The sequence below is a fragment of the Eubalaena glacialis genome, chromosome 16, assembly GCF_028564815.1.
Source record: "Eubalaena glacialis isolate mEubGla1 chromosome 16, mEubGla1.1.hap2.+ XY, whole genome shotgun sequence".
Taxonomy (NCBI): Eukaryota; Metazoa; Chordata; class Mammalia; order Artiodactyla; family Balaenidae; genus Eubalaena; species Eubalaena glacialis.
Window position 1 is genome coordinate 918,019 of NC_083731.1, and position 26,480 is coordinate 944,498.

Genomic DNA, 26,480 nt, shown 5'->3' on the forward strand with positions numbered 1-26,480 from the left:
TAAGGACGACCAGAAACAGGGCAATGGAGAAAGCAGGTCGGCACGACAAGGTGGAGAAGCGGCTCACTGGCTCCACACACTCTGTTCTAAGACGAAACCGTCTCGCTGTAGATCTGCTTGTGCTTGGACTAGGAAAGCTAGCCGGGCCCATGTGAAAGCATGTGCTCTTTCCCTGGGGGGCGGGAAGAACCTGTCTGCTGGGAGATCCCGGAAGATTCAGCTCCTCCAGGGCCCCAGCCCCGCCCCAGCCCCACTGGGCCGCACCCCAAGGCTTTAAACGCGTTCCACTGGCGACAGCGAGGGTGGTGGGGCCCCCATGGGTGCTATGAGCAGCCCCTGGGCACTAGTCAGAAGTGCCACTCGAGGGAGCAACCCGGACACCCGCTCCTCACAGGCTTCACGTCTGAGGCCTGAGGCACCGGGGACCCCAAGTGGTGCCTGCGCCTCACTCAGCTGTTTCTACCGCACCCTCGGGGGTTTCATGTACACAACACAGTCGCACTTTCAGGGAAGAAGGCTGTGAGGCCCTGCGTGGCATTTACAAGCACTGCAGCCAAGCCCCAAAGGCCCCTGAACGCGGGTGGCCTGGCAGTCTGGAGCGACCCAGGTACTGGCGCTCCAGGGGCAAACACAGCGACCGAGGGATTCAGAAACGATTCGTGTGAAAACAAGCACTCTGGACCCAACAGTGAGCAGCACACAGACGCCCTGGCTCCAGGGGCTCGTGGTCCAGTGGGTCCCCTTTGTTGACCGAGTAATAATTTCTTCTCGTTTCCCAAGAGTAGAAGGGACATAAGCAGAATTCAGATTCACTAACGTTGCCATTTACAATATTCTCCTGATTTTCTTCGGAGGGTAAAGGGAAAGAGTTGATTTGGGGTAAAGGGAAAGATTTGCTAAAGCTTGCTTTTCACTTTGTCGGCATTTAATTTCCCTTTACCATGGAAGGTTGAGAATCCACTGAACGTGGTAAGCTTAAATGCGTTCAGTATACTTAGCTGACCCAGCTCAGGACCACATCAGGCTGAAGATGAGAAAGGGGGGCTGCCCAGCGGGGTGCGCTGGCAGGGGCCCCGACCCAACCCGACGGGCCAACCCAGGGCTGTCCCATGGCCTCAGGGTGTGTCCCCCAGCCTCACAGCCACGCGGGACAGGCGCCCGGCTGCACATGTGCTGTCTGTTTGTGTTACAAGTACTGTCAGCCTCTGTTAGCAAACACTTACGACAGCTCATGTCCAAGGTGTTTATGGAAATAAATGGCCCTTTTATAAAGTGTCTCTGGGGAGTCTAAAATTAATTTACTTCAAAAAGTACTTCACTTCTAGTTTGGACAGAAAGATGAAGAAATATCACTCCAAAAAGACTGAGAGCTTAGATATATAACTCGTAACTGTCCACACCACGAGTTTATAAACACCTCTAAATACCCAAATATTAGAAGTCTGCTGAATCATATGGATACTTAAAAAGCTAAACTAGAAATTAGTATCAAAATACAAAATACATTGGTAATTATCTTCCCAAAGGGCTCAGCCTTCAGCTTCGTCCAAATATCAAACAAGGAAAGCCTGCAGTGCTCACTTTTCCAGCCTCACTCACTGGCAATATGGATCCGTCTAAATATACTCACTCTTGTTCAAACTCAAATTAATCCTCGCAAGACACAGAAATCCATGTTATTTCTCCAAAGTAACTAGGCATTTACCTTTAGAACAGTAGGTATTTAAGAAGGATCAAGGCAATGCCTCCATGGACTCTGGAAAGCAACTGCTGACCTGATGATGAAGAATGGTGATCAAAACATGCTACGAGGGGGGCCAACTGTTTCCTTAAAACAAGTAATTTCTGGAGCCTTTCAAGGAGATAAACCCCATGACGATTTATTTTGCAGTAATTTCCCACTGAGTGTTTTTTTCCTAGTTCTGGCCCAGTATTTTCTTTAATACACAAGGTAATGCCAGGACACAGACAATCTGGTGACTGCTTAAATTGGAAGAAAGATAATTTCTCTAACCAGTGGGATTTGTGAAGAAGGAGAGCGATGTCAAAACCTACTGAAAGCCAAGTTCCCTCAGTGTAGACCTGAGGCCACGTGCAGATAAAACGTCCAAGGCCCGGGAAGTGAGGCAGCACAGGCCACAGCTGCAGTGAGCAGGGCTGGCTCCGTCTGGGCGCCATGACCTCAGGGCTGAGTCAGCTCCCTGCCGCCAGAGGTCCGGGGTGAGGCCACTGATGAAGCAGGTGTGGACACCCACCTGTGACCGCACTGGCCACTGCCCATCCCCTGCAGCAGATTCCCCGGTCCCCGGGGGACGTGAGCCTGGACGAGCCCTTGGGAGACACATCCCCCAACGTCTAAGACTGAGGCTGTGTCCCAGTGATGAGTCTGGGCAGATTCATGCAGCCCAATAAAGCGGCTCCCGAGTCAGAAACCTTTCAACCTCCTAGCTGAAGACGCACGGTCTGTTCAGTTATGAAAAGCGTTTCTGTCGGGGAAACGCGCCTTCCCCTTCGCCTGCTGGACCAGCTCCTACCCTTGACGGCTGTGAGAAGACCCTGGGCAGAATCCCGGCTCCACGGGGTCGTTCGTCTGTTACCGCGTCCAGACGTGTACACGAGAGAAACCAGCAAGTGGTGCGGACCCCGGACCTCTGGTCACGCAGAATTCCCCCCTCAAACCCAGCAGGACAGCAACGATGAAAAACTCTCATCAGGAAAAGAATCACTTTTAATTGAACGATAGAAATGAAATCGCCAAGTGTTTAGAAGAAGCAGGAATCCTCACCTCACCACGGGGTCATTCAGATCGCTGTAAACATTTATGCGGCCGACGAACCTGGGGACAGGACAGTCAAGGTCACTGCCAGGGCAGCAGGGGACCGGGGGGGGCAGGACCCGAGACCCCGGCTCTGGGGAGCCCCCCTCCTCACCCCTGACCTGTTTCTAAGAAGGGCTGGGATTCTGTACTGGAAACACAGGGGTGTGAGGCTAAACCACGCCTCCCCCCTCCTCCCACTTTTTAATTGTTCTATTTAGCTCATGACTTAAATGATTTTCCTTACAGTCGCTTCCTCAAAATACAGAAAATTCATTGTTCTTGGACAAATTTAGTTCCATTAAGCCTTTTCAAGCATTTGTATTAAGAGTTATGGATTGGAAAGATGCTGGACTATGAAAATACAGAAGAAATGTATTTTTGACCAGGTCCTAATTTTTCAGCAGTGATTTACAATCTCATTCCAAACAGCCACGCGGTTAGGCCATGTGGCATGGACAGCAGGGAGGACGCCCGGGGAGAAGGAGGCCGGCTCACCTGTAGAGGTCGGGCTGGGGCTGCTCACACTCGATGGTGGCGTGGAGAGAATCTATATCTTCCTCCGTATGAAACCCCTTTGTGTCTTGAACTGCATAATGGGTCTGCAGATTGACAAGAAACGGGAATTCACAGCCAAAATGATCAAGACAAACCCAGCAGCGGGGGCCTCCCGTCCTAGGGCAGCACTGATGTTTAATTTTTTAGGCATATACATAAGCCTGGTTACAAAGCCTGGTTACCACACGAGACAGGGTGTATAATAAAGAGTTTGCAAATGTAACAAGGTTACAGAACTGTAGGTTCCACCGGGATTCCGGTACCTATTAGGTGCCAGAAAATTGTTCCATTCTTAGCCAGTGTCCTCAACTAACAGAATTCTTCTTCAAAACTGGACACTTGGATTCATCTGTCAGAGTGATGGCTCTGAATTAGGAAACAAATTTGAGACCTAAAATATTCGTTTTTGTGTATATGGTTCACAGACAGCTGTCGCAGGCATGGCAAGCTGCCCTCACCTGTCACTGTCCGGGGAGCACAGCTCTCTGCACGGACCCTCACCTGGCCTTGACCCCAGGGCTCCTCAAACCAAGGGGGCCATGGACCCCAGGCCCCGCCCCCAGAGTTTCTGAGGCCGTGAGTCTGGGGTGGCGCCCGAGAACCGCATTTCTAACCTGATCCCAGGTGATGCTGGTGCTGGGGTCTGGGACTCCATTTTGAGAAGATGGGCCCAGATGGCACCAGGAAGCGTGGATGGGTGGACCAGCCTTGGGAGGAGAGAGGAAGGAGGGACGGGGGGAGGGGATGCAGTCTCCTCCGTGTCTCCCATGAGTAAGTGTCGGGCAAAGCGTGAAAGGATTCAGAGCAACAGGGGGTGTGATCACAGCATCCCTGCAACGTTGTGGAGGCACTTGTGCATCCGGTACTTTGGGACATTTCCTAATTATAGCCTCACAAGAGCCCCTGGAACACAGGTTTGCCCCCATCTTACAGATGTGAAAACTGTAGGCGTGACCTCTGCTTTTAAGGAAAGGGCTCAGGTGACTCCGGCCCCCCCAAGCACAAACACAGAGAGGTCCAAGCACAGCCCCGGTGCTGACATGGGCCACGTCTGGACCAGGATGACTGCCGTGAAACTTCACCCTGACAGCAGTGATGCACCCGGAGGCTCGTGGCGTCTGCTCCAGGGACACGTCTAGGCAGTGATGTCCCTTTGTGGGTCGGGGTGTAGAGGGCAGCCCACGGCCCACAGCCGGTGTGCACGGCTCGCCGGGGCCGGGGAGGACGGGACACGACACCCCAAGCTCCAACGGCCACTGGACACCCAGCGCTTTCCAGCCCAGAACTGCTCTCCCTGACAGCTGACTGTGCCAGAAGGGTCCCCCCTCCTGGGATTCGTTACATAGAAAATGTGAGAGTAAACGTGGGAAACCCCACAGGGCTTCATACGATGACACCCCAAGTCACCCACAAAGGATTAGGGCACCCTTTGGTGCTTTCCCGGCATAGAATCGCCTGTGCCCACGGGCAGCATTCAAGCACTGTTAGAGCTGCATTTCCGGAGCCAGAGCCTCAGAGCAAGGCTCACTTTCATAAACTCCTTGGAAGCTTCCAGGTTTTTAAAACAATGAAATCCTTAAAATTAATAGCGATGTGTTTCTTCTTTTGTGATTGTTAACTAAAATTTTGTAGCACTAGCTGCTGGTACAGAATTCCATACTGAGCATAAGAAATGAATCATAATTTCAGAAAATCCTTACTAAGATATTTTAACAAAAAGACACTCATAGGGCTTCCCTAGTGGCACAGTGGTTAAGAATCCGCCTGCCAATGCAGGGGACACGGGTTAGAGCCCTGGTCCGGCAAGATCTCACATGCTGCAGAGCAACTAAGCCCGTGTGCCACAACTACTGAAGCCTGTGCACCTAGAGCCCGTGCTCCGCAACAAGAGAAGCCACCACAATGAGAAGCCCGTGCACCGCAACGAAGAGTAGCCCCTGCTCGCCGCAACTAGAGAAAGCCCGCGCACAGCAACAAAAGACCCAATGCAACCAAAAATAAATATAATAAATAAATTAAAAAAAAAAAAAAGACACTCACTGATGTAACAGTCGGGCAAAATCTAGACTCACGACTCACTTTTCACACAATTCCAGTCCAGTCAAGTCACTAACTTTGACCAGTAAAATGAAAACTTCAAAATTCCAACAATCTCTTCCTTCCATCCTTAAGTGGGTACCGCCGCTAAACGACACAGCTAAATAAGGAACATGGAGTTGCTTCTGTTAACCTGAGAGGCTGGTCGTTAGTGGGGCTGAGGATGGAAGGAAGAAAGTGGGAAACAGGGAGAAGCAAACGAGAGGAAACAGTCCCTGGCTTTTCCCTGAACACAGAGTCTCATGCCCGGTGTAGCTTCTGGCCACAAGAGCACAGCTGGGGGTGGATGGGGAGGTCCCAACGGGCACAAACAACAGGAATGTTACCTTGTGGCTGGACTCTCCGTCCAGGCTGGCGGTGGTCACATGGCAGGTCCCGTCCACGCGGCTGCTGGATAGGAAGATCAGGTCACAGGGGAAGGTCTCGTCCTCCTTGACCATGACGATGTCCCCGACCTGCAGGACAGACAGACAGCACCGTGAACCAAAAACCAGGCTCTGGGCGGCGGCTCCCACAGATACCATCACGGTGTTACCTGCAGGAAGGTGTGTGGGTGCTAACATGACTGAGAAAGATCGCTTCCCGGACATTTGGCCCAAACCCAGGAAAGACCTGTGAGGTCAATGCCCCAGCCTTAGACCTGGGATGCTTCACAGTGCATTAGGACAGAATATTTTGCAATATTCTATTTTGCAATGATAGAAATATTTGCACCATTTGTATTGCAACCAGGCAGATGAGGTGGGCAGTCACCCTGCGGGCACGAAGGCTGTGACAAGCCGCAGTGATCAGGGCTGGGTGGTCCCGAGTGGCCCCCGCAGAAGACCGGCACAGACCGTCGCGACGCAGCAGAGAGCCCAGAAACAGACCCACGAAAATACGCTTAACTGACTTCGGACAAAGGTACGAAAGCCACTCGATGGAGGAGGGACAGCCTTCCCAACAGATGAGCACTTGGTCAGACCTGGGCAAAAAAGGGACTTTCACCTAAACCTCACACCTGACATAAAAAGTAACACAAAATGGATCAGGAAGTTAAATCTAAAACATAAAACTATACAACTTTCAGGAAGAAAAAACAGGAGAAAACCTTTGGGCTCCAGGGCTTGGCAAAGAGTTCTTAACCTTCACATGAAAGGCAGCATCCATAAAAGGAAAGATCAGTAAATTGGACTTCATCAAAATGAACAACTTCTGCTTTGCGAAATACCCCATTAAGGTATTTCTGACAAGAGGACCAGATTCTAGAATATATGAACTCTCAACGTTCAACAGTAAAAACCCTCAATAATCCAAGTAGGAAATGGGTAAAGGCCATGAATACATGTTTCATGAAGAGGATGTCCTGGTGGCAAATAAGCACATGGTAAGATGTTCACCAGCCTCTAGGGAAACACACACTTAAACCGCACCGAGAATCAGAATGACTGAAAGAAGAAACAGCGAGAACACCAAATGCTGCTGGGGATGCTGAGAAACGGGCCTCTCACACGTTGCCGGTACAACAGTGCAGACACTCTGGGAAATGGTTTGGCTGTTCCTTTTACCGTTATTTCATGACGACCCAGCAACTGAACTCTTGAGTTTTTACGCCAGAGAAACGGAAACTATACACATACAAAAACCTGTACCCAAATGTTCACAGCAGCTTTATTTGAACGGCCCCAAACTGGAGAAACATCAACATCCTTCACCTGGGCCACCCACCCCCCCCCCAGACTCTGCAACGAAAGGAAGGCGCCCAGATGCCCAACCTGGGTGAGTCCCAAGGGAATTCAGCTGCATGAAAGTTACAGACTGTATGACGCCATCCACGCGAGGACAAATCCTGGAGGTGGACAAATTGAAGGTTTCTTTTCTACTAGCCACAAGCAGCCTTTGCTTCCTTCCTCGTCTCACAGACTCCATTAAAATTCTCTCGGGTAAAACAGGCTGGATATAGAGCAGACATTCCTCATAGGAGATCGATACATTAAAAATTCAATTTTCTGCTGATAAGTACTGTTTAGGTCTGTTTTTGAAGAGATGTTTATTAAAAGTATAGAAGACTTTGCAAAGGAAATATAGCTGTTAAAGGAAATGGTCTTTGGAGCCTAGGGTCCGAAAGAGCCTGTTAACATATACATGGGGGTCCCCACTGCTGTTCCCACACTGAGAGGCTGTCCTCCCAGCTCCTCACCTCCTGACTCCTTGACCACTAGGAAAATATTGCCAACCTAGGCTAACGGAGGGGAATTACTGAAACACCTGGATGGTGAAATTTATAAAACAAAGAAAATGTGGTTTAAAAACTTAAAAATACATCCAATATAGAACACATATAATAACTATCATGAGGTTAACGAAGATGGACCACATGCTGATGACACCTGAAACAGGAGTGTCCCGGCATCCTGAACCCTGTCCTACGCCCGAGATACCCACTGACCCCCAGGCTGACCCGCTGCCCCTCCCAGGGCTTGGGGATGTGCCTGGAAGCAGAGGCTCGGGTTCAAGGACGCGGAGGCCCACCTTTCTGTCCCTGTGCACGAGGGCTGGTGACTCCCACAGCAGCTTCCTGATGGCCCTGCCACGACCTCTGGCCAGGAAAGCAGCCCTGGGGCGGACAGAGGGATGGTGGGGCTGCAGGGGAGGGGGAGGGGGGCGGCGACTAGGGGGAGGACGAGGACAAACCCAAGGAGAGGCCGGAGGAGGCTGGCCAGGCTCCATCCCCAGGCTCACAGCGAGACATGACTCGGGGACAAACCGTAAAAATCATACTTATCACCTGTACACATGTGAGCGCTTCTGAACGGCTAGTATAGGCCTGAAAATAATCCACTTAAATAATTTAAATATGAATTTAAACATAATGATGCATTATTACACCAATAATATATTGAAAAAAAGAAATTAAAATGCAGCTTTCAGGGAGGTTTCTGTCCCCCTTTTCATAAATTTCCAACTAGTAGAGTTGATCATACTAATATGATTTTGCCTTCCTGTAAAATAACTTTCCTACAGGTGTTTAGAGCTTTCCCTGTCTTGACTGGTTACTATCATGTCATACGCTTCAGACAACAGGCCTGGGGGGAGCCTGATGGCCCAGAGGCTGTGCATGGGGGACCGGGGGCAGGGGAGACACGGGGAGGCTTTGGACCTTCCACTCAATTTGCTGTGACCCTAAACCTGCTCTAAAAATAAAGTCGATTAAAGCTTTAAAAATAAATACATAGAAGTAAGAAGTTAAAAAAAGATAGTGGTAGGAGCTTGCCCGAAGTGAGCAGTACTTGGGGAAGAGGGTGGGCCTACATCCAATAAATGAAACAATTTCAGACGAAGGTTTGGCCAAAGAAAGCAGCCCCGTGGCGCTGTTTTCTCATCGTAACAGGTTTGCGGCCGTCCGGGGGCCGTCTGGGGTCGGCGGGGACTCACCCTGAGCTTCCGGCTCTGCTTCCGCACCAGCCGGCCGTGCTGGACGAAGTGCACGGGACACTGGTTCACGGCGCTGTCGGCTTTGTGGCGCAGCCAGTCCTCGTAGCCCTGCGGTGGGGGAGAGACGCCGTGAGCCCCTCCTGGACTTGGCGGGCGCGGCCGTGGCCACGGTCAAGTGCGTGTGGACACGAGTGGGCGGGAGCTGCGTCCCTGGGCTCCCGTCACCACCGTGCACGAAGCCACGTCACCTTTTGTGCTCCCTTCCCTCGCACCCAGCCCCCACCCGGGCAAGTCCTGGCGCGTCCTGCACAGGGACACGCGCCCTGAACCGACCCCTTCCTGCTCCGCGTCCCGGCTGCCCCGTGCTGCAGCCTCCGGCCCGCAAGGACAGGACCAACCCGACTCTGCCCCACCCGACACGGCTCCAAAGGCTCCCGTCGGGACCCACGCGGGCGGACGGCCGTCCTCGTCCTCGGGTCAGCTGGGCTGTGCCTGGGGTCCCTGGGGGGCCGAGAGCTGCTCGAGCCCCCTGGGTCTCAGGAGCGGCCGAGGGAGGGGTGAGGGCCGCGGGCAGGCAGGCAGGCAGGGGAGCAGGCGGCACCAAGGGGCTGTGCCCACCCAGGTGAGCGCTGCAAGGGTCACGCAGAGGCGCCCGATGTCGTCAGATGCTGCTCAGCACCCAGAGGAGGACGGGAGCACGGGAGCTGGCCAGGCGGTGGGCTTTGTGGGAGGGGCTTTGCATGCAGAGGGAGGAGGGGGCTGAGGAGAAAGGCGGGGAGGCAGGGCTCGGTCAGGAGGGCAGCGGGGGGCTGGCAGAGCTGGAGGTGAGCTTGGGGACGGGTGGTCCTGGAAGGTCACAGCTCTGACAAGGGACCTCCTTCGTCCTCTCCTCAGGCCCTTCGGGTCTGCTGGCCGACGTCTGAGGGTCGAGCCAGGATGGACCCGGGCTGCGGAGGGCAGTGCTCCCACCTGCCTGGCACCGTGTCCTGGCCGAGGTGGCGGGCAGGCGCTTTCTGTGCCCATGGGCTGGTCTCACCCACCAGGAGCTGCTACCACCGCCCTCACTCCGTGGCCACAGGGCGGGGAGTTCAAGGGCACACACTTAGGGACAGGGACATTGGCTGTATCCAGAGGCCCCTCGCCGTGGTCAGGATGCTCTTGGGGCTGGCTCGGTGCTCCTTCGGCTCTGCCTGCATCACTGTCTCAGGGCAGAAGCCTCTAAGATCAGGCCCCGGGTCGCCAGACCCCTGGTGACTGGTCTGTTCTAAGATGCTCACACAGTATGTGCTAAGTGCCTAGACCAGGCTCCATCTGTGGGTCCCTGAATCACGTCCTCAGCTTCGCCAGATATTCCAAACTGTTCCCCAAGACGGTGCCGACATGCTCCCAGCAGTGTGTGGATGCCTGTCTGACCACATCTTAATCCCACCTGCTCTTCAGACTTTTACATTTAAAAGCCAATTTCATGGGTATGAAGTAAAATCATATCGTTGTTCAAATCTGTGTTTCCAGATGACTGGTGAGTGGAAAGTAAAACCCAAATGATCACAAAGGAATCCTTAAACGCTGCTCACGGTTCTGTATTAAATACAGACCAGTCCAGACATTCACGCTGAAGACTAGCTGGGAAAGCAGCAGGTACCGCCCTTACACTCACAGAGGTCACCTTGAGACTCCATTCTTCATGTTTTCTTGGTCTGGAGTCAATCACTCTGCCATGCGTCACCTCATTCCCACTGTCACCCACTGTCACTTGTACCATGTCTCATGTGACATGTGTGTTCAGTTTTTTAATTTTTTATTTAGAAACTAACACAGAAAGCATGGCTTTGTCAGCAACGATGTGACCATCAAGAATTTAACTCGATGCTGTCTTTCTGTAAATTATTTCAAATGCAAATGGCATCGTGTTCAAAAGTTTGCAGCAGGGACTTACTTCCCTGGTGGTCCAGTGGGTAAGACTCTGCGCTCCCAATGCAGGGGGCTAGGGTTCCATCCCTAGTCGGGGAACTAGATCCCGCATGCATGCCGCAACTAAGAGTTTGCATGCCGCAACTAAAAGATCCCGCATGCCGCAACTAAGACCCGGCGCAGCCAAAACAAATAAATAAGTAAATAAATAAATCATTTTAAAAAAAGTTTGTAGCAGATAAGGGACTTGTATCTACAACATATAAAGAATTTTCACGACTCATGGATAAAAAGACAACCCAATTTAAAAACAGGCCAATGACTTGAAGCTATTTCTCTAAAGAAGATTTACAAAAGGCCAATGAGCTCATGAAAAGATGCTCAGCATCATTAGTTACCAAGGAAATGTAAAACCAAAGCCACAGTGGGATGCCACCCCACACCCGCTAGGATAAGTGTAATAAAAAAGATGGACGACAAGCCTTAGCAGGAATGTGGAGAAACTGAAACCTCACACACGGCTGGTTGGAATGTAAAACGGGGCAGTCACTTCGGAAAATACTTCGGCAGTTCTTTACAACATTAGAGCAAATCTATTCCTTTGTAGGTACCCAGGAGAAATGAAAACCTATGTCCACACAAAGCTTATGTGTGAATGTTCATAACGGTGTTCTCCATAATAGACAAAAAGTAGAAGCATCCCGGGAACTCCCTGGCGGTCCAGTGGTTAGGACTCTGCGCTTTCTCTGGGTTCGACCCCTGGTCGGGGAACTAAGATTCCACAAGCCACACCATGTGGCAAGAAGTAAGTAAATAAATAAATAAAGCCACATTAAAAAAAAAAAAAGTAGAAGCACCCCGAATGTCCATCAGTGGATGATGGATAAACAAAATGTGGTCTATCCACATGATGGAATATTATTCATCTGTGAATGAAGCACTGACACATGCTACAACGTGGATAAACCTTGAAAACATGCTCAGTGAAATAAGCCAGACACAAAAGATCACTACTGTATGATTCTGTTAATATGAAATGTCCCAAATAGGCAAATTAGAGCAACAGAAAGTAGACTGGTGGCTGCCAGGAGCTGGGGAGGGGGATGGGGAGTGATGCTCATGGGTACAGGGGTTTCTTTCAAGATGTCGGGCATTTTCTGGAACTAAACAGAGGTGATGGTTGAGCATTAAACTGGCTGAACGGATGGTGGGACTAAGAGATGAACTGTCCTTCCTGTTAGTCACTGGCTTTATCTATCAGGATTGCAAAGAACAGCACGATCCGCACTGAGCGAGTCAGGAGTCGCCGGGCGGCTCTACTTATGGAGCCACATCCCAGACCCTCTGCACGAGCAGGTCCTCGGAGTTCAGGCAGCCAGGGACACAGAGGGAGAAGCAACTCAGGTGCCGTCTCCGGGCGATTCCACGTGAGATCGACCGTGTCCTCTTCAAACTCTCAGGGCGACAAACTAGCACTAAATTACACAGTCTCTCTTCTTTTAACTCAAGTATCTCTCAACTCAAGACTCTATCTAAACCAGTCACAAAAGTGAATTTCTAGAAGTCAGCTAAGTTTCCTACGAACCAGCTGAAACAAAGCAGGGAACTTTGCTTTGGCTGAAAGGCGATGTCCTGTACCAGAGATTCTGTAGGACCTTCCTCCTTTCTGCCTGTAAAGCTCACCTGCTTGATAGCTGTGACAGTGATGACGAAGAACAGCGGCAGGCCACTCGTCACTGGACTCGTGGGCGTATCGATGATCAGCTGCAAGGAGAAGAGAACTGCTGAGTCATTTTCAGAAACACTTCTTAGGGGCTTTAGACGGACTTGTTGGCCCTGGAACACCTCCCAACGTTTGCTTTGACTCATTTTAACTTGCTTTACTGTTACCCCACTTCATCCCACCACCGGAGGTAAATTAGATATGAATTTTTACTATAAAACTGAGGGCAGTTCTCCTTAATTACGGGATGTGCTTAGGAAGCCACGTCAGCAGTGGCAAAGACACCAGCTGACTCCAGTGCACGTTTTACTTCAGTTTACCCCTCTGCTTCTGGTGCCACACTTTAATTACATTATTTGCATAAATTACTGTCGGGGAAATTTTAAAAGTCCTTCAACGGTATTTTGTATGATTGAGACAAGTTAGGTTGCTGATCTTAAAGCACATCTGACCTGTTCCCTAATCCATACCTCACTGTGGTTTTCACTCTCTCTTTTTTTTTAACTCTCTTTCTCTTAATGGTTTTTTTAGGAGAATCCCCCCTAAAGATTAGGAAGACCCTGCTCTCCCGTCAGTACTGGAGAATGAGGACGGAAAGTGGCCAGGACCAGTTCACATGCACAGCGCTCACGCCTATGTTTTAGTGAACAGGTCTCTCTGAACCAACACGCTTGTCCTTGAAGAAAACAAGTGAAGTATCTGCGGATAAAGGGGCACCAAGTCCTTACTCCTTCTGATAAGCGAACCAATCACCTGAGAATAAATGCCACTTATTTATATTTACATTTGAGGTGACAGAAAAAGATGACCAGACTTACCTGTACCAGAAATATGATAAGAAAATAAAAGTTGGCTATTCTTCTGAATTGTTCAAATAAGTTCTTGGGTATGAAGTTCCAAAATGTGTACTGTATAAAAGAAAAACAGAAAGGAGTCATTTTGATCACATTTTACATTGTGTACTATTACTCTACCACATGATAAGCAGTCCTGAATTTCAAAGTACAAAATGTCTAGTTTTAGATACAAAACAAAATTGAGTGTTTGTAGTCCTTTTATCAACTTGTTGACTGTAAAAACAACTGCTAACACAGAACATGTGCTCCAAAAGCAGCATATGTCAACTACCTAATTCCAATAATTCAAGGTAAGGCAAAGTAGATTAAGAATGGTTTTACTATTAAAATGTCTCTCGTAAAATATAAACCTCTGATTGTTAACTCAAAACACACATGGTTAGCATTTTTCTTTGATTGTAATTTTTGGTAAGCTCTCTGTTTTGTTACAGCATGGCTAGGAGGGGACAGAAAGTAAAACAGAAGTCACCATTTTTAGGGGGTCTGACCCAGCTTGGCTACGGTTCCTGCACTGCGGAGGCGTCCCAGCCCCTCCCCCTTACCTAGGGGGCTGGAGAGGGACACAGGGAGGGTAGTCAGGCCACTTACTCGCCAAATGTCTCGTTTTTGCCTCAGAAGGAGACCTTCCCTAACCTTTGTGTTGAAAACAACAATGTCCCATGTGTCATTAACCTACAGTAGACACTGAGCTTGGACACTGTTTTTAAAATTCCATTTGACAGTTCTGCCTTTTAATGAAGATCGCCCCCTGAACGGGGAGAGCCTGCTCTGCCCGCCATCTCTCTCATCTGGACCGGTAAGCACTTTGGTTATCTCTCTGCATCTAGACCCGCAAGCACCTTGGTCAGCTCCCATCAGGGGATGGAGCTGGCACCAAGGATCTTGACGCTGGTTACCAAACTCATCCCAAGAGCTCCTTTAATGCCAGGATCTCAAACACAGGTTCTTGAAAATCATGCTGTGTTTTTAATTTCAAATTCCACTTGTTTGCTGCTGGCATATAGGGACGCAATTGACTTTTGCATCCTGCAATCTTGCTATGATAGCTTATAAATTCCAAGAGGTTCTGTTAATTCTTTGGGTTTTCTATATAGACAATCATGTCACTTGTAAACAAAGACAGTTTTATTTCTTCCTTCCCACTCTGTTTATCTTTTATTCCCTTTCCTTCTCTTACTGTATTAGCTACGACTTCTAGTAAGACGTTGAATAAGAACGGTGAGAAGGGCCTCTTTGCCTTGTTCTCAATCTTTGGGTGAAAGTATCTAGTTTTTCACTATTAAGAATGGTTTTAGCTATGGGTTGTTGTTTTTTTTTGGTAGCTGTTGAGGAAATTCTCCTCCGTTCCAAGAGTTTTCATCACGATTGGGTGTTGGATTTTGTCAAATGCACACTAGGTTTTCTTCACCGGAGTACACCCAAGTTGAGAACCAAAAGGCAGGTCCGAGCCTGAAATTAGCCACAGAAATTGAGAGGACAGAACACACTGCTAGATCTTCTTTACCTCTGTTTCTCAATCAGAAAAACAAACAAAAACAAACAAAAAATCCCAACCCTGACAGCCAGTAAAAGTACAGGCACTTTCTTCCTTAAAATAAACAAACACACCCCCAAAACCATGATCTGAATCTTTAACTTGCTCCTGCTACGTCAGAACATTTAACTACTCCATGGAATTCTCAAAATGTTTACTCTTTACCACACCACAACAAACACGGACTTCGGAGTCAGACCCCATATTCAACCCTGGTCCTGATATTTAAAAATTGGGTAAGAGCAAACTATTTAATTTAATGACTGAGTTCTACCCTTCTCGTTTATAAAATGAGTATTAAGAACAGCATGTGCCTTAAAGGAATGTAATGAAGATCGAAGTTCTGGTTCAAACTGGTCTCAAAAATGACTGAGACGATGAAATTCTACAACTTGAGAAGAAGCGCAAACAAATCAATCTTTTAAAATGTTTGAGAGAGAGATTTTCTCTTAAGCGGGCCATAATGAAATTCAGTTACTTTTCACTAACTTTCAAAAGGAGTTATTAAAAGAAATATAAGTTGTCATCATGGCATTTATGTCTCATTTTTGTGGTTCTGTAACCAACCTAGAATGATCTTTCATTCTTCGTATGCTCGTTTCTATGAGATACTGATCCCAAAATGGAATTGTCTTTAAGGCCCCAGCCCATGAAACCCACCCTGTCTCTCAGCACCCAGGCTGACAAACTCACTACCCAGTAGTTAATCAAAACACCTCCCCAAATACCTGTAACACACTACTCAGTAGCAAAGTCCCATTAATGGAAAAAGTTCCTACTTAAAATCCCATCTTCTATCTGCCGAAATATTTATAGATGGAAATTATATATTGTTTAGGATTTGCTTCAAAATGATCTCGAGGAAGAAAACGAAGGAACAGATGAACACACTGGGCCATCTGTTGACAACTGCAGACAGTGGATGGTAAGTGCATAGACATTTGTTACCCTATTCTCTTTATTTTCCTATGTTTTTGAAAGTTTCCATATTAGAAAGCTCCATATATTTATTATAGAACGTCATCTTCTACAATCCTACCAAACGCGCAGATCAGTTTTTATTAACCCTAGCACACTACGTGAGTATCTGGTCTTATTCTATTTTAATGCTACTATTTCAGGACACCCTTTCAGTTTCCTAAATCCTAGTCTACCAGGGAACCAGTACAGACCTGGAATTTAAAACCACTTAAATGATGACTTTATTCCTATCAGGTGCAGGAGGCCCATGCTGCAGCTTAGACATTATGTTTTGTGATCTCCGTATTTTACAAAATAAATGACTGTCATAAGTTATTACTGCTGATTATTAGTAATACGGTCAAAATCCCTGATGATGTATGGTAAAGAAAAGTGAAAACCCAATGAGACAGCTGAAACATTCATGACTGCACTGATATATCAGTACTATATGGATAAAATAAAATAAAACGAGCATTTTATTACACATGTAAGAGTTGGCAATTGGATAATGGTGTGCCAATTGTACATTTTTAAAATATTCCATTACCACATTTTTAAAAAAAATATTTATTTATTTACTTATTTATGTGGTTGCACCAGGTCTTAGTTGTGGCAGGTGGGCTCCTTAGTTGCGGCTTCCCTGGCTCCTTAGTTGCGGCGTGCGAATCTTTAGTTGCGGCATGCGAATCTTTAGTTGCGGCATGCATGTGGGATCTAGTTCCCTGACCAGGGATCGAACCCAGGCCCCCTGCATTGGGAGCACGGAGTCTTATCCACTGTGCCACCAGGGAAGTCCCCCAATTGTACATTTTTGATCTCTGCTAAATTGTAAAGATCCAAATATTTGCTTAGACACTTGGGCCACAATATAATGTAATACTTTGTATTACAATGTACAATGCAACACTCTGACCTACATCCGTCGAGTCCTGCGATCAGTAGAATAGAACTTAATACTGGAATCCTTGCTATTGAGCCACAAGCATGGAACAAAGGGGTCTTTTTTTGCTATGAGGGAGCTGAGGAGTCTGAGGTCAGCAGAGCATCTCTTTCCCATCAGACAACTTGAGGAGTACTGATTCCACAGGACAATTACTAGCCTTGCGTTTCTTTCACGCCATGAAAGACTTCACACCCAAAGTGTGCATCTGCCCTGGGGGTCGTGTGTCGTCAGCACTGAGCTGGTTTCGGCCACTCTCTTCTTTCCGTGAGAGTCACCTGTGTCCTGTACTCACTGGGAGGGCGGCTCAGACGCAGAGAAGCCATCCCGCCTGGTCGACCTTTAGTCACATGGAGACGGGGAGACAAGGACAGCCTGGCGCCACCCTGCTTCGCCAGCCCCGGAGAGTGAAACCAGAGCACCTGGAAACCGCTGAGGCTGCGGCTATTGTGTGCCTGGAGGGGGAATCCCGCACAGGTGTGCACGGGGCGCCCTAAAAACACACCGGGCACGGTCACTGATCTCCAGGGAAGGTGACCCGGAAGGTCACAAGTAGTTCAGCTTTCTGTACAGGGTGGAGGGACAGCACAGCCTGAGCTGAACATTTAATTCCACAGCATCCTGAGGGCAGAGATGGGAGCCACATGCGTTTTGTGCCCAAAGGTACAATTTTGTAACTTGATGAAGCCCCATTGTCCCCTGAGCCCAGGATCTGGTGCTCGAGCAGGCCCTGGGTTGGGGGCTCGGCGTGAGGTCAGAAGCCAAGGGGTTGTGCTGGGGTCATTTCTACCAGGTTCTGCCCAAAAAGGAAACAGAACTCACTGATCACCAATAACAGCACTTCTTTGGATCAGGCCAGATGAGCATTTTCACCCCTCGTGTAACTTTTCACGTGCTAAATGCTTTCACAACCTTGGATTTAATAAAATCAAACTTACAACTTTATTGCTAGTAGTAGTATTACTACTCCTTAAGTAATAAGTCATAAAACTTATTACTAAAGTGCGTCTGCGCACTTACGAAATCTTTGTTGACAATCTCTTAAGGTAGAAACGAATGTTCTCTTCCCAAGAAAACATATATACATCACCACAAACATATTCTCCAAACCTGTTTGTAAACTTACGCTTTACAAATTAAGTTGTATTTTCCACATCCTGAGTTTTTTTTTTTTTTTTTTAAATAAATTTATTTATTTATTTTTGGCTGTGTTGGGTCTTCGTTTCTGTGAGGGCTTTCTCTAGTTGCGGCGAGCGGGGGCCACTCTTCATCGCGGTGCGCAGGCCTCTCACTATCGCGGCCTCTCGTTTGCGGAGCACAGGCTCCAGACGCGCAGGCTCAGCAGCTGTGGCTCACGGGTCTAGTTGCTCCGCGGCATGTGGGATCTTCCCAGACCAGGGCTCAAACCCGTGTCCCCTGCATTGGCAGGCAGACTCTCAACCACTGCGCCACCAGGGAAGCCCCCTGAGCTGTTTTTAAATGAACATGATCGTGTGTCCAGATGTTCACGTCGTCTGGTCTAAATCCACGGCTGTCCACCCTGCTACTGACTTGGATTCTAGGTCCTCATCTGAGGATCTCTTCTGTACTGAGATCAATTAGCAACCGAGGTTACGTTGCCTGTAACTGTTCTTGAAATTACACACCATCATCTACCTGGAACTGACTTTAAGCCACTAATCCTACAAGTCCCCTCTCTCCTCAGAGCTGAGACTTGTTGACTTTTCACCAAAACCCCCCCCTCCTGTGTGACAGCCTGATCTGACTCCTGGGGCAGATGCTGACTTAATTCTGTTAGTTCCTGCTCCACAGCTTCCTGGGGTGAAGGAACTTTCCTGAAGAGAAACAGTTTTGAAAAGGCGCCCAGGACCTGCACGTGTATCGAAACCCATCCTTACAGCGCCCCTGCGCCGGGGGTGGGTTTCCTCTGTCAGAACCCAAGGAGCCTCGGGGCACACAGGAAGAAGCCACCGCAGGCAAGGCAGGAGAGAAAGGCGGTGCCGAGCAGACCCCGGGAGGTGACACGGCGCCCCTCAACGTCTTGCTGGCCACTGGCTGCGGGAATATTAGAAGGGAAAACCTGAAAATGATAAATTGGCTCGAAACCTGAATCATAGCAAGGGGTCATAAATGGGATTTCGGAATCACTGCTCTCGATTATCTCCCCCAGAGCGTGGACGGGGCTTCGTAACAAACACAGCGCCTTGCAGCCTCGGGCTGTAGTCCACCGAACGCGTCTAGAAGGGCTTTGCTGCTCCGATCCCTGAGTCTCTGAAGTTTCCTTCGAGCGGCTGCACAGAACCTTCCAGGTCCCCGGGAGGAACCGGGGCTGGGACAGCTGGGCCCAAGCTTCGCCCCTGGGGGAGAAGCCAGCCGTGCGGGATGTGACTCAGCGGCCGAGGTGGCTTTGTCAAACGTCCTGCCCAGACTAGACGTGGGGCAGCGTGGGGACTCGACGCCTGTCCCCACAAGTTCACACGTGCGCAACATCTGAGTGTTTTCAGTGCACTTCCCCATTCCTCGATGCGTCTGCACTGCACACGAGCAGATTTCTAAGAAATACGTTTGAGATTTTGTTCCTCTGGGGGCACACGTGGTTGGCAGAGTGCATCTTCGGTGAGCTCTATTCGAGAATGTCTAACTTATAACTGTCACTACCGGAAAGACCTATTTCTGGATATGAGGTCCTCCTGTTTATTTCTCCTTTCATTGGTCACGTCTGGGCACCCACGGACTACGTTTGTTTGGCCGTGATTTTGTTTATGAGCAACTGACTTACCCATGCTGTATTTCTGGAGATTAAAGTTATTATTTTACATTGCCGTTTTAAAATAAAATAATTCCATTAAGAAAACTGCCTTACACAAATGAACCTATCTATGAAACAGAAACAGATTCACAGACACAGAGAACAGACGTGTGGTTGCCAAGGGGAAGGGGGATGGGGGAGGGATGGAGTGGGAGTCTGGGGTTAGTAGATGCAAGCTATTACATATAGAATGGATGAACAACAAGGTCCTACTGTAGAGCACAGGGAACTACATTCAATACCCCAGGATAAACCATAATGGAAAAGAATATAAAAAGAATGTATATATGTGTAACTGAGCCACTTTGCTGTACAGCAGAAATTAACACAACATTGCAAATCAACTGTACTTCTACTAAAAAAATAAATTAAAAAAAAACTGCTTTAGAAAACCTTCTCTGTTGTCAAGTATTCGTAACAAGCACGGGACACTCTTGATAACTCATAAAAGAATTAAGCAGGTCCACTGCAGGTATCTGGACACGCAGCACACTGATGTGTGAATTAGGTGGGTCTGTGACGTGGGTGTGAGTGTCCAGGACACCCAGGCATGTGGAATGTTCTCCGTAGCCTGCAAAGCCACCGTTTACTGTTTTCCAGAGTCAGCGACCCCATTCTCAAGACCCAGCTACCGGTTACTCTGAGGTGTGAAGACGGTCCTGCAACCCACCTCCGGGCCAAGAGAGGGTCACGCCCCCCGTAAACGGTGACATGCGTGCGTCCTCCTCTTTGCGTCACTGCTCCTAACGGACGGCCTCTGACACGCGTCCAGCGTGCGCGTTCGCAAGCTGGTGGCACCGGGGCACCTGCATCGTCTCCGTTTTGCAGGAGGAGACCCTGGCCTGGGGTGGCTCGAGAGTGGCACGCGGCCAGACAGCTAATACGCGGTGCCGGCGGGATCTGAACGTCCTAGACTTCAAATCTGATCCTTAGACGTGATACAGGTAAGAGGGACGTGAAGAGAACGTGCTGTGACGTCTTGTCAAGTCTTAACAGTGTTCGGGGGCAACCAGAGGGGTGCTGAGCGTGCAGCCCAGCTGTTCAAGGCGGGAGGCCGCCGGGCCAGGAAGGGCCCATGCGCCGAGGGCCGTGCGGGGAGGTCGCAGGCTGCCGCTTACCTTGGAGGAGACGATTCTGTTGTCCGGGCACCTCTGCGGGATGTAGGCCTCAGCGCCCGGCGGGGGCTCGCGGTGGCCCACGTACACGGTCCGGCTGTCCACGCATTCCTCCTCCCCAGCGCACTGCGGGGGAAAGAGCGGTCAGAGCGGGCCTCGGGGCGGGGGGCGGGCTCTTCCCGGGGTCTGGCTTGGGTGCAGGTCTGTGCTGGGCCCCGGGAGGGCTGGGCGCACCTGCAAGGCCGGGCCCCCCACCCCTGCCCACCCACTGGGCCCTCACGGGATAAGTGCTTCAAACCCCCGCCCAGCTCTTCAGGGAGGCGGTCTGAGCGGCCACCCGCACCCCCAGCGGGAGTCGAGGGGGGCCTTCAAAGCTGGTGGGCGGTGGAAATGCCACAGGGCGGGTCCGTTCAAAAACAGAAAGTGACAGCAAAACCCTAAGCCTTCAGAAAAAGAGACGACAATCCCAGAACTTTCGGGAAAGGTCTTTAACGAAAGGAGAAAGTGAAACTGTGAGTTCAGAGGAGAAGGGCTGCTCACACACTGCAGCAGCCCGTCAGTAAGCCTCCCTGGAAGCGGAGAAGACCTGGCTCTGACTCCTCTCTGCATTGCTCAGAGCGCTGTGCACCAGACATTAAGGAAACACCTCCGACCCGAAGAACCTTCTATGACACTCAACCCACTGTATGCAGTCAGCACTGCGGTGCCTGAGACAGGATAGCTGCTGATGAGAGACTAAGATGAAGCCTCGTATGGCGGCCCCGGCATGGGGCCCCGGACCTCCCCCCGCAGGCAGGCAGCCCCAGCACGGCGTCCTAGCCCCTCGCTCAGCGCTGTCAAGAACAAACAGAGGCAACGAAAGGAAACACACGGCCATGCTCCGGGTGCCCAGCCCGTCCCAACCGGCACCGTGTCCAGCCTTTGTGGCTTCAGGGAACCTTCACTTTTTAAAGCCAAATAGTGGTAACAGAGCAATCCAGCACTTCTGTTGTGTGAGATTATTGTTAGTCTTACGTTGTCCTTTTCTTTCTCTTTTTTGCTTATACTGTCGTCTCCTCTGCTCTTCTATCAACTTCTCGCGGAAAGAAGTCTATTCACGTGTGTATGTATACTCCCACTCCATTAGCACCTTTCCACAGCAGCTGCCTGTCTGCACGCTTCCTCAGTAAAGTCCCTACTTTCCTCTGCTTAGGGCCTAGCTGTGTGGACAAGGCCACGCGGAGGCCAGCTGCCCCCCCCCGGCAAGAAGCCCTGCCTCTCTGCAGCCAGCTCCCTGCCGCCTTCCCATCAGGGTGAGGCCACCAGTAAGGGATGCTGACTTCAAAACCTGCTTAGGAGCTTCATAAATAAACCTCTGGGTATTAAAGTTAAGAAAGTTGAAAAGGTCCCCGATTTCCCTTTATTTCTCAAAACACAGCCAAACAGGTGCTTCTCATTCTCCTGGATTCGGGCAGTTATGTTGAAAAAGAATATATAATTAATGAGCCAGGGAAGGAAAGAAAGCATAAAAATATAACTTTTAACACAAACATGAAAATCCTGGAAACCTTCCCCCTAAACTTTGAAGACAGTGGTTCCTCGGTTGCAGGCACAGGCACAGCAGGAGCCCTGCCCCCAGGGAGGCAAGGCAGAAGGAGGTTCGTTAAGGCCAATTCACATTCTGGGCACAGGCTGGCTTTAGTGTAATCATTCGACACCTCAAGTACCACTCGCCAGCTCGGTGCTGTTCTAACCATACAGGTCGGGGTACAACACCTGCCTGTGGGACGAGATCAGGAAACAAACCCAACACGACATTCAGAAGGACTCGCCACTTCATCACAACACAAGCTCCTTTGGGGATGAGCCTCGCACCTACTCAGCCCTGTATGACAGAGCAGGGACGGAGCTCCGTCCCTGGAGCTGTCAGGGGTTTCGGGTCCCCTTCCCACGACAGCAGCAGGAAGTGACCAGGCAAACCCTGCCCCAGAGCCGGTCCTCCTCGTGCTCCACCCGGACGTGCAAGAGGAAAATGAGTCCCACCTTCCCCAGAGACATGTCAACACTCCTTACAAGTCTCGGGACTTCAGGGGTATTTACCTCCTGCTGCTAAGCCAGATGGCAGGTAATGTGTCCAAATTACAAAGGCAGAGCTGTTTCAGCTACTTAATTGTAAATCTACAAACTGGCAACAGAAATAAACCCACTCCCCATCTCTCTACCAGCAAGTCCTAAACCAGGCAGGAGCCTCAGCAGACTTTCTGCCCTATTCGATCCGACACACACACAGGCGAGAAGAGACCACCGTCAGGGCACAGAGGGTGAACCTCCGATGGAAAGAGGCCCTGAACCTGCAAGGCCAGCTTTCCCCCACCTTCAGGAAGGCCCGGGGGGCGCAGGAGACACTTCAATAAGAGCTGCGGGGCAGGGAGGGGCCGTTGCTCCTGTTCTGCCTGCGCCTCTCCTCAGGGGTGGGGGGGAGCTGAATCAGGAGAGGAGCTGGGTGACCTGGGGAGGGTGAACCTCCTAAACATCCTGCACCCCTTCGCTCCACACGGGCCCCTCGACTCTGAAACCCACACTCCCTGCTGTGATGCCTTCTGCTGCCACTTCCAGGCCCCACTGGAGCAGGGACAGGGCTTTAGAGCCTGCATGTGCCCCTAAGGGGACACGGCTCAGCCCCCAACACGTGTCACCTGTGGAAGCTGGCTCTGCAGGTACACCTGAGGTCGCGGGTACACCTGAGGTCGCGGGTACACCTGAGGTTCCGGGTACACCTGAGGTCCTGGGTACACCTGAGGTCGCAGGTACACCTGAGGTTGGCAGCTGCACCCCCAGGGCTCTGGGGACATGAAAGGGAAAGTTCCCCACCTCGGGCTGAGTGCAGAGGAGCACCCGCAGGTTATATAATGCAGAAGAAGGATGAGGTAACCCAAAGTGCCGCCCGCCTCTCCCTGGGCCCTCCCTGGGTCCCACGTCGACCATCAGGAGCTCCACAGATGAAGCATCCAGCTTACCAGGAGCTGGAAGGGCACCGCTGCTTGTCTGCTCAGAGGGCGCGCAGCCAGCAGGCCCCACGGGGCTTCCGAAGCAGACTTGGGGTGCAGAAGGGCTCCACCGAGGCGCAGCAGGAAGGGTTTCCTTGGCTGCAGGCTAAGCAGCGTGTGTGTGAACAAAGGGCCGCAGGACGGCGTCCTGGGAGACTGCTAGAGACCAGCGGCTGAGGGCAGCCCGATCCTGGGGGTGGCGGGCAGGAGGCAGCTCCCCCCCACCAGAACCCCGGGCGGCCACAAGAAACTGTGCCCGACACCCTCCCGGGGGTGGCAGGAAGGTGGGTGAGACCCGGCCCCACAGATTTCCACGTTCCTGGGGAATCACAAGACGTTCCACCAAAATGCAGGTGAACTAGAGGTCAAGGCTTTGCCTGCGCGGCCCCTGAGGATGCGTGAAAGGTCCCCAGGGTTGCCCTAGAAAATACTCACAAATCATATCTAATGAGAGATTGGTACCTGGGATAGACAGAGGCCATCGCAACCAATAATGAAAAGACAAATAAGGAGATTTGCCTAGACTTTCTCCAAAGATTTACAACGGCCAACATCACATGGAAAGATGCTCAAAATCAACAGCCCTCAAGGAAATGCAAATCAAACCCTGGACAAGTGGAAGGGGCCAGACACAAAGGAGCAAACACTGGATGATCTGTTTATGTGGAACGTCCAGAACAGCCAAATCCATGGAGACGGAAAGCATGGTGGTGGCTGCCAGGGGCTGGGGAGCCGTTGCTTGGGTACTGGGTTTCTTCGGGGTGATGAAAATGTTTCAAAATTAGATTATGATGGGGACTTCCCTGGCGGTCCAGTGGTTAAGACTCCGCACTCCCAATACGGGGGGCACGGGTTCAATCCCTGGTCGGGGAACTAAGATCCTGCCTGCCGCACGGTGTGGCAATCAATCAATCAATAAATAAAATTAGATTATGGCGATGTTCCATAACTTGGTTCAGTACTAAATTTCACTGAACTGTACTCCTTGAACAGGTGGGTTTTAGGATCTATGAATTTTACCTCAATAAAGCTGTCGGTTAGGTCTTGCCACGAATTCCTGGGTCCCGAGCATTGCCCGTCACTTGCTTCTGTGTCCGTGCTGAGACCCCACCCTGGGTCAGTGCAGCGAACCTCACGTCTCTAAAGCTGAGACGGGCCCTTCCGTCCCAGACAAATCCACCCCCTCCTCTTACCACAGTGAAGCTTGGGTTTTACCAGAATGCGGGATCCTCTCCATTTTAGGGAAAACGAATAACATCTTTAAGGTTTGGTTTTTAATAGATAGCATTTCCTGATGGATAAAATTGAGCTGGATGCGTTTCCAAAGGAGAACGCCCAACAGCCGAGAAACTGGAAAAGAAGAGATTACCCCTGGGGTAAAATGGGACGAACACAGCAAGCAGTGCGTCCTCGCTCTCTGGGCCTGAGCCAAGGAAACACCCCACTTCTAGGGGCCTCGCGGGGCCATCAGGTACGTCAGATGCAGTGGCCGTACCTTCAACAACTTCGCCATCAGCCTTGTTAGGATTTGGGGCACAGCAGCCTGAGCGTTAAAGTCAGAAAGCACACAAGGACAAAAGAGAGTCTAAAATACGCTGAAAATCAATTTCACCCAGCGTTAGTCACCTAATGGAAGTTTTGAATTTCAGCTGAAACAAACAACCATTAGCCGAGTTACATGTCAGACTGGAACGTAAACATGTAATCTAGCCTCGAATTACCAGATCAATTTTTGTAGAGGTGGTTCCACCTAACGACCATCTCTTTCTTTCTTTCTTTCTTTTTTGTAATAAATGTATTTATTTATTTTTGGCTGTGTTGGGTCTTCGTTGCTGCGCGTGGGCTTTCTCTAGTTGTGGCGAGCGGGGGCTACTCTTTGTTGCGGTGCACGGGCTTCTCACTGCGGTGGCTTCTCTTATTGCAGAGTACGGGTTCTGGGCGTGCGGGCTTCAGTAGTTGTGGCACGTGGGCTCAGTAGTTGTGGCTCGTGGGCTCTACAGTGCAGGCTCAGTAGTTGTGGCGCATGGGCTTAGCTGCTCCGCGGCATGTGGGATCTTCCCGGACCAGGGATCGAACCTGTGTCCCCTGCATCGGCAGGCAGATTCTTAACCACTGCGCCACCAGGAAAGTCCCCTAACGACCATTTTTCAAATTTACAGGGATCCAATGACAAAGCAATTCCTTGTTCTGGTGTCTGTTTATAGCTTTAAAAGGCAACATTTCTTGTTTGATGGGTAAGAAGATGATATAGCACTGAGGTGTTTCTAAACTTGAGGCGTTTTTCTGGCTCACCTTCCCCAGCACGTCAGCTTCCTCATGATGAGCAGTGTGTGATGTGGCCCCTTCTGTCACCCCTGCCCACGCCCACGGGTGTCTGTCTGCGCCCAGGGAGTCTTCACTCTTGCTTCTGCAAGCCTCACTCGGGTGCAACGACTAAAGTGGCGCTCCGCAAGCGGAACCCATGGGTTTAACTGCTGATCAGATCAGAGCTCCCTGCGTGAATCACCGGCCTTTCCAGGGCCAGTAAGCAGGGTCTGGACTTCCCGCGGTGAGGCGGGAGCCCAGGTGCGCACCCTCTCTCCTGTCACTGGACCTGTGCCCTTGGCCTCTGCCGGAGCCCCTCCCCACTGACCACACTCAATGGGAACGACAGGCCCTTTCTTCCCAGACAAATCCGGGCCTCGGCACGGCTCTCAGTGGCATTTTTCAGCCACGGAC

The 26,480-nt window shown here is 50.4% G+C and overlaps 1 protein-coding gene across 3 annotated transcripts in view; it reads right to left on the bottom strand.

Moving 5' to 3' along the window:
* The window catches only part of ATP11A (ATPase phospholipid transporting 11A), a 124,520-nt gene that overhangs the window by 43,487 nt on the left and 54,553 nt on the right, over positions 1 to 26,480 (bottom strand). For all 3 annotated transcript variants that reach the window (XM_061171185.1, XM_061171184.1, XM_061171186.1), the window contains exons 2-8: positions 20,740 to 20,862; positions 13,337 to 13,426; positions 12,479 to 12,559; positions 8,885 to 8,992; positions 5,797 to 5,925; positions 3,314 to 3,417; positions 2,786 to 2,836 (exon numbers count right to left, since the gene is read on the bottom strand). In XM_061171185.1, coding sequence (XP_061027168.1) covers positions 2,786 to 2,836; positions 3,314 to 3,417; positions 5,797 to 5,925; positions 8,885 to 8,992; positions 12,479 to 12,559; positions 13,337 to 13,426; positions 20,740 to 20,862 — 686 coding nt within the window. The remainder of the gene's footprint in view (positions 1 to 2,785; positions 2,837 to 3,313; positions 3,418 to 5,796; positions 5,926 to 8,884; positions 8,993 to 12,478; positions 12,560 to 13,336; positions 13,427 to 20,739; positions 20,863 to 26,480) is intronic.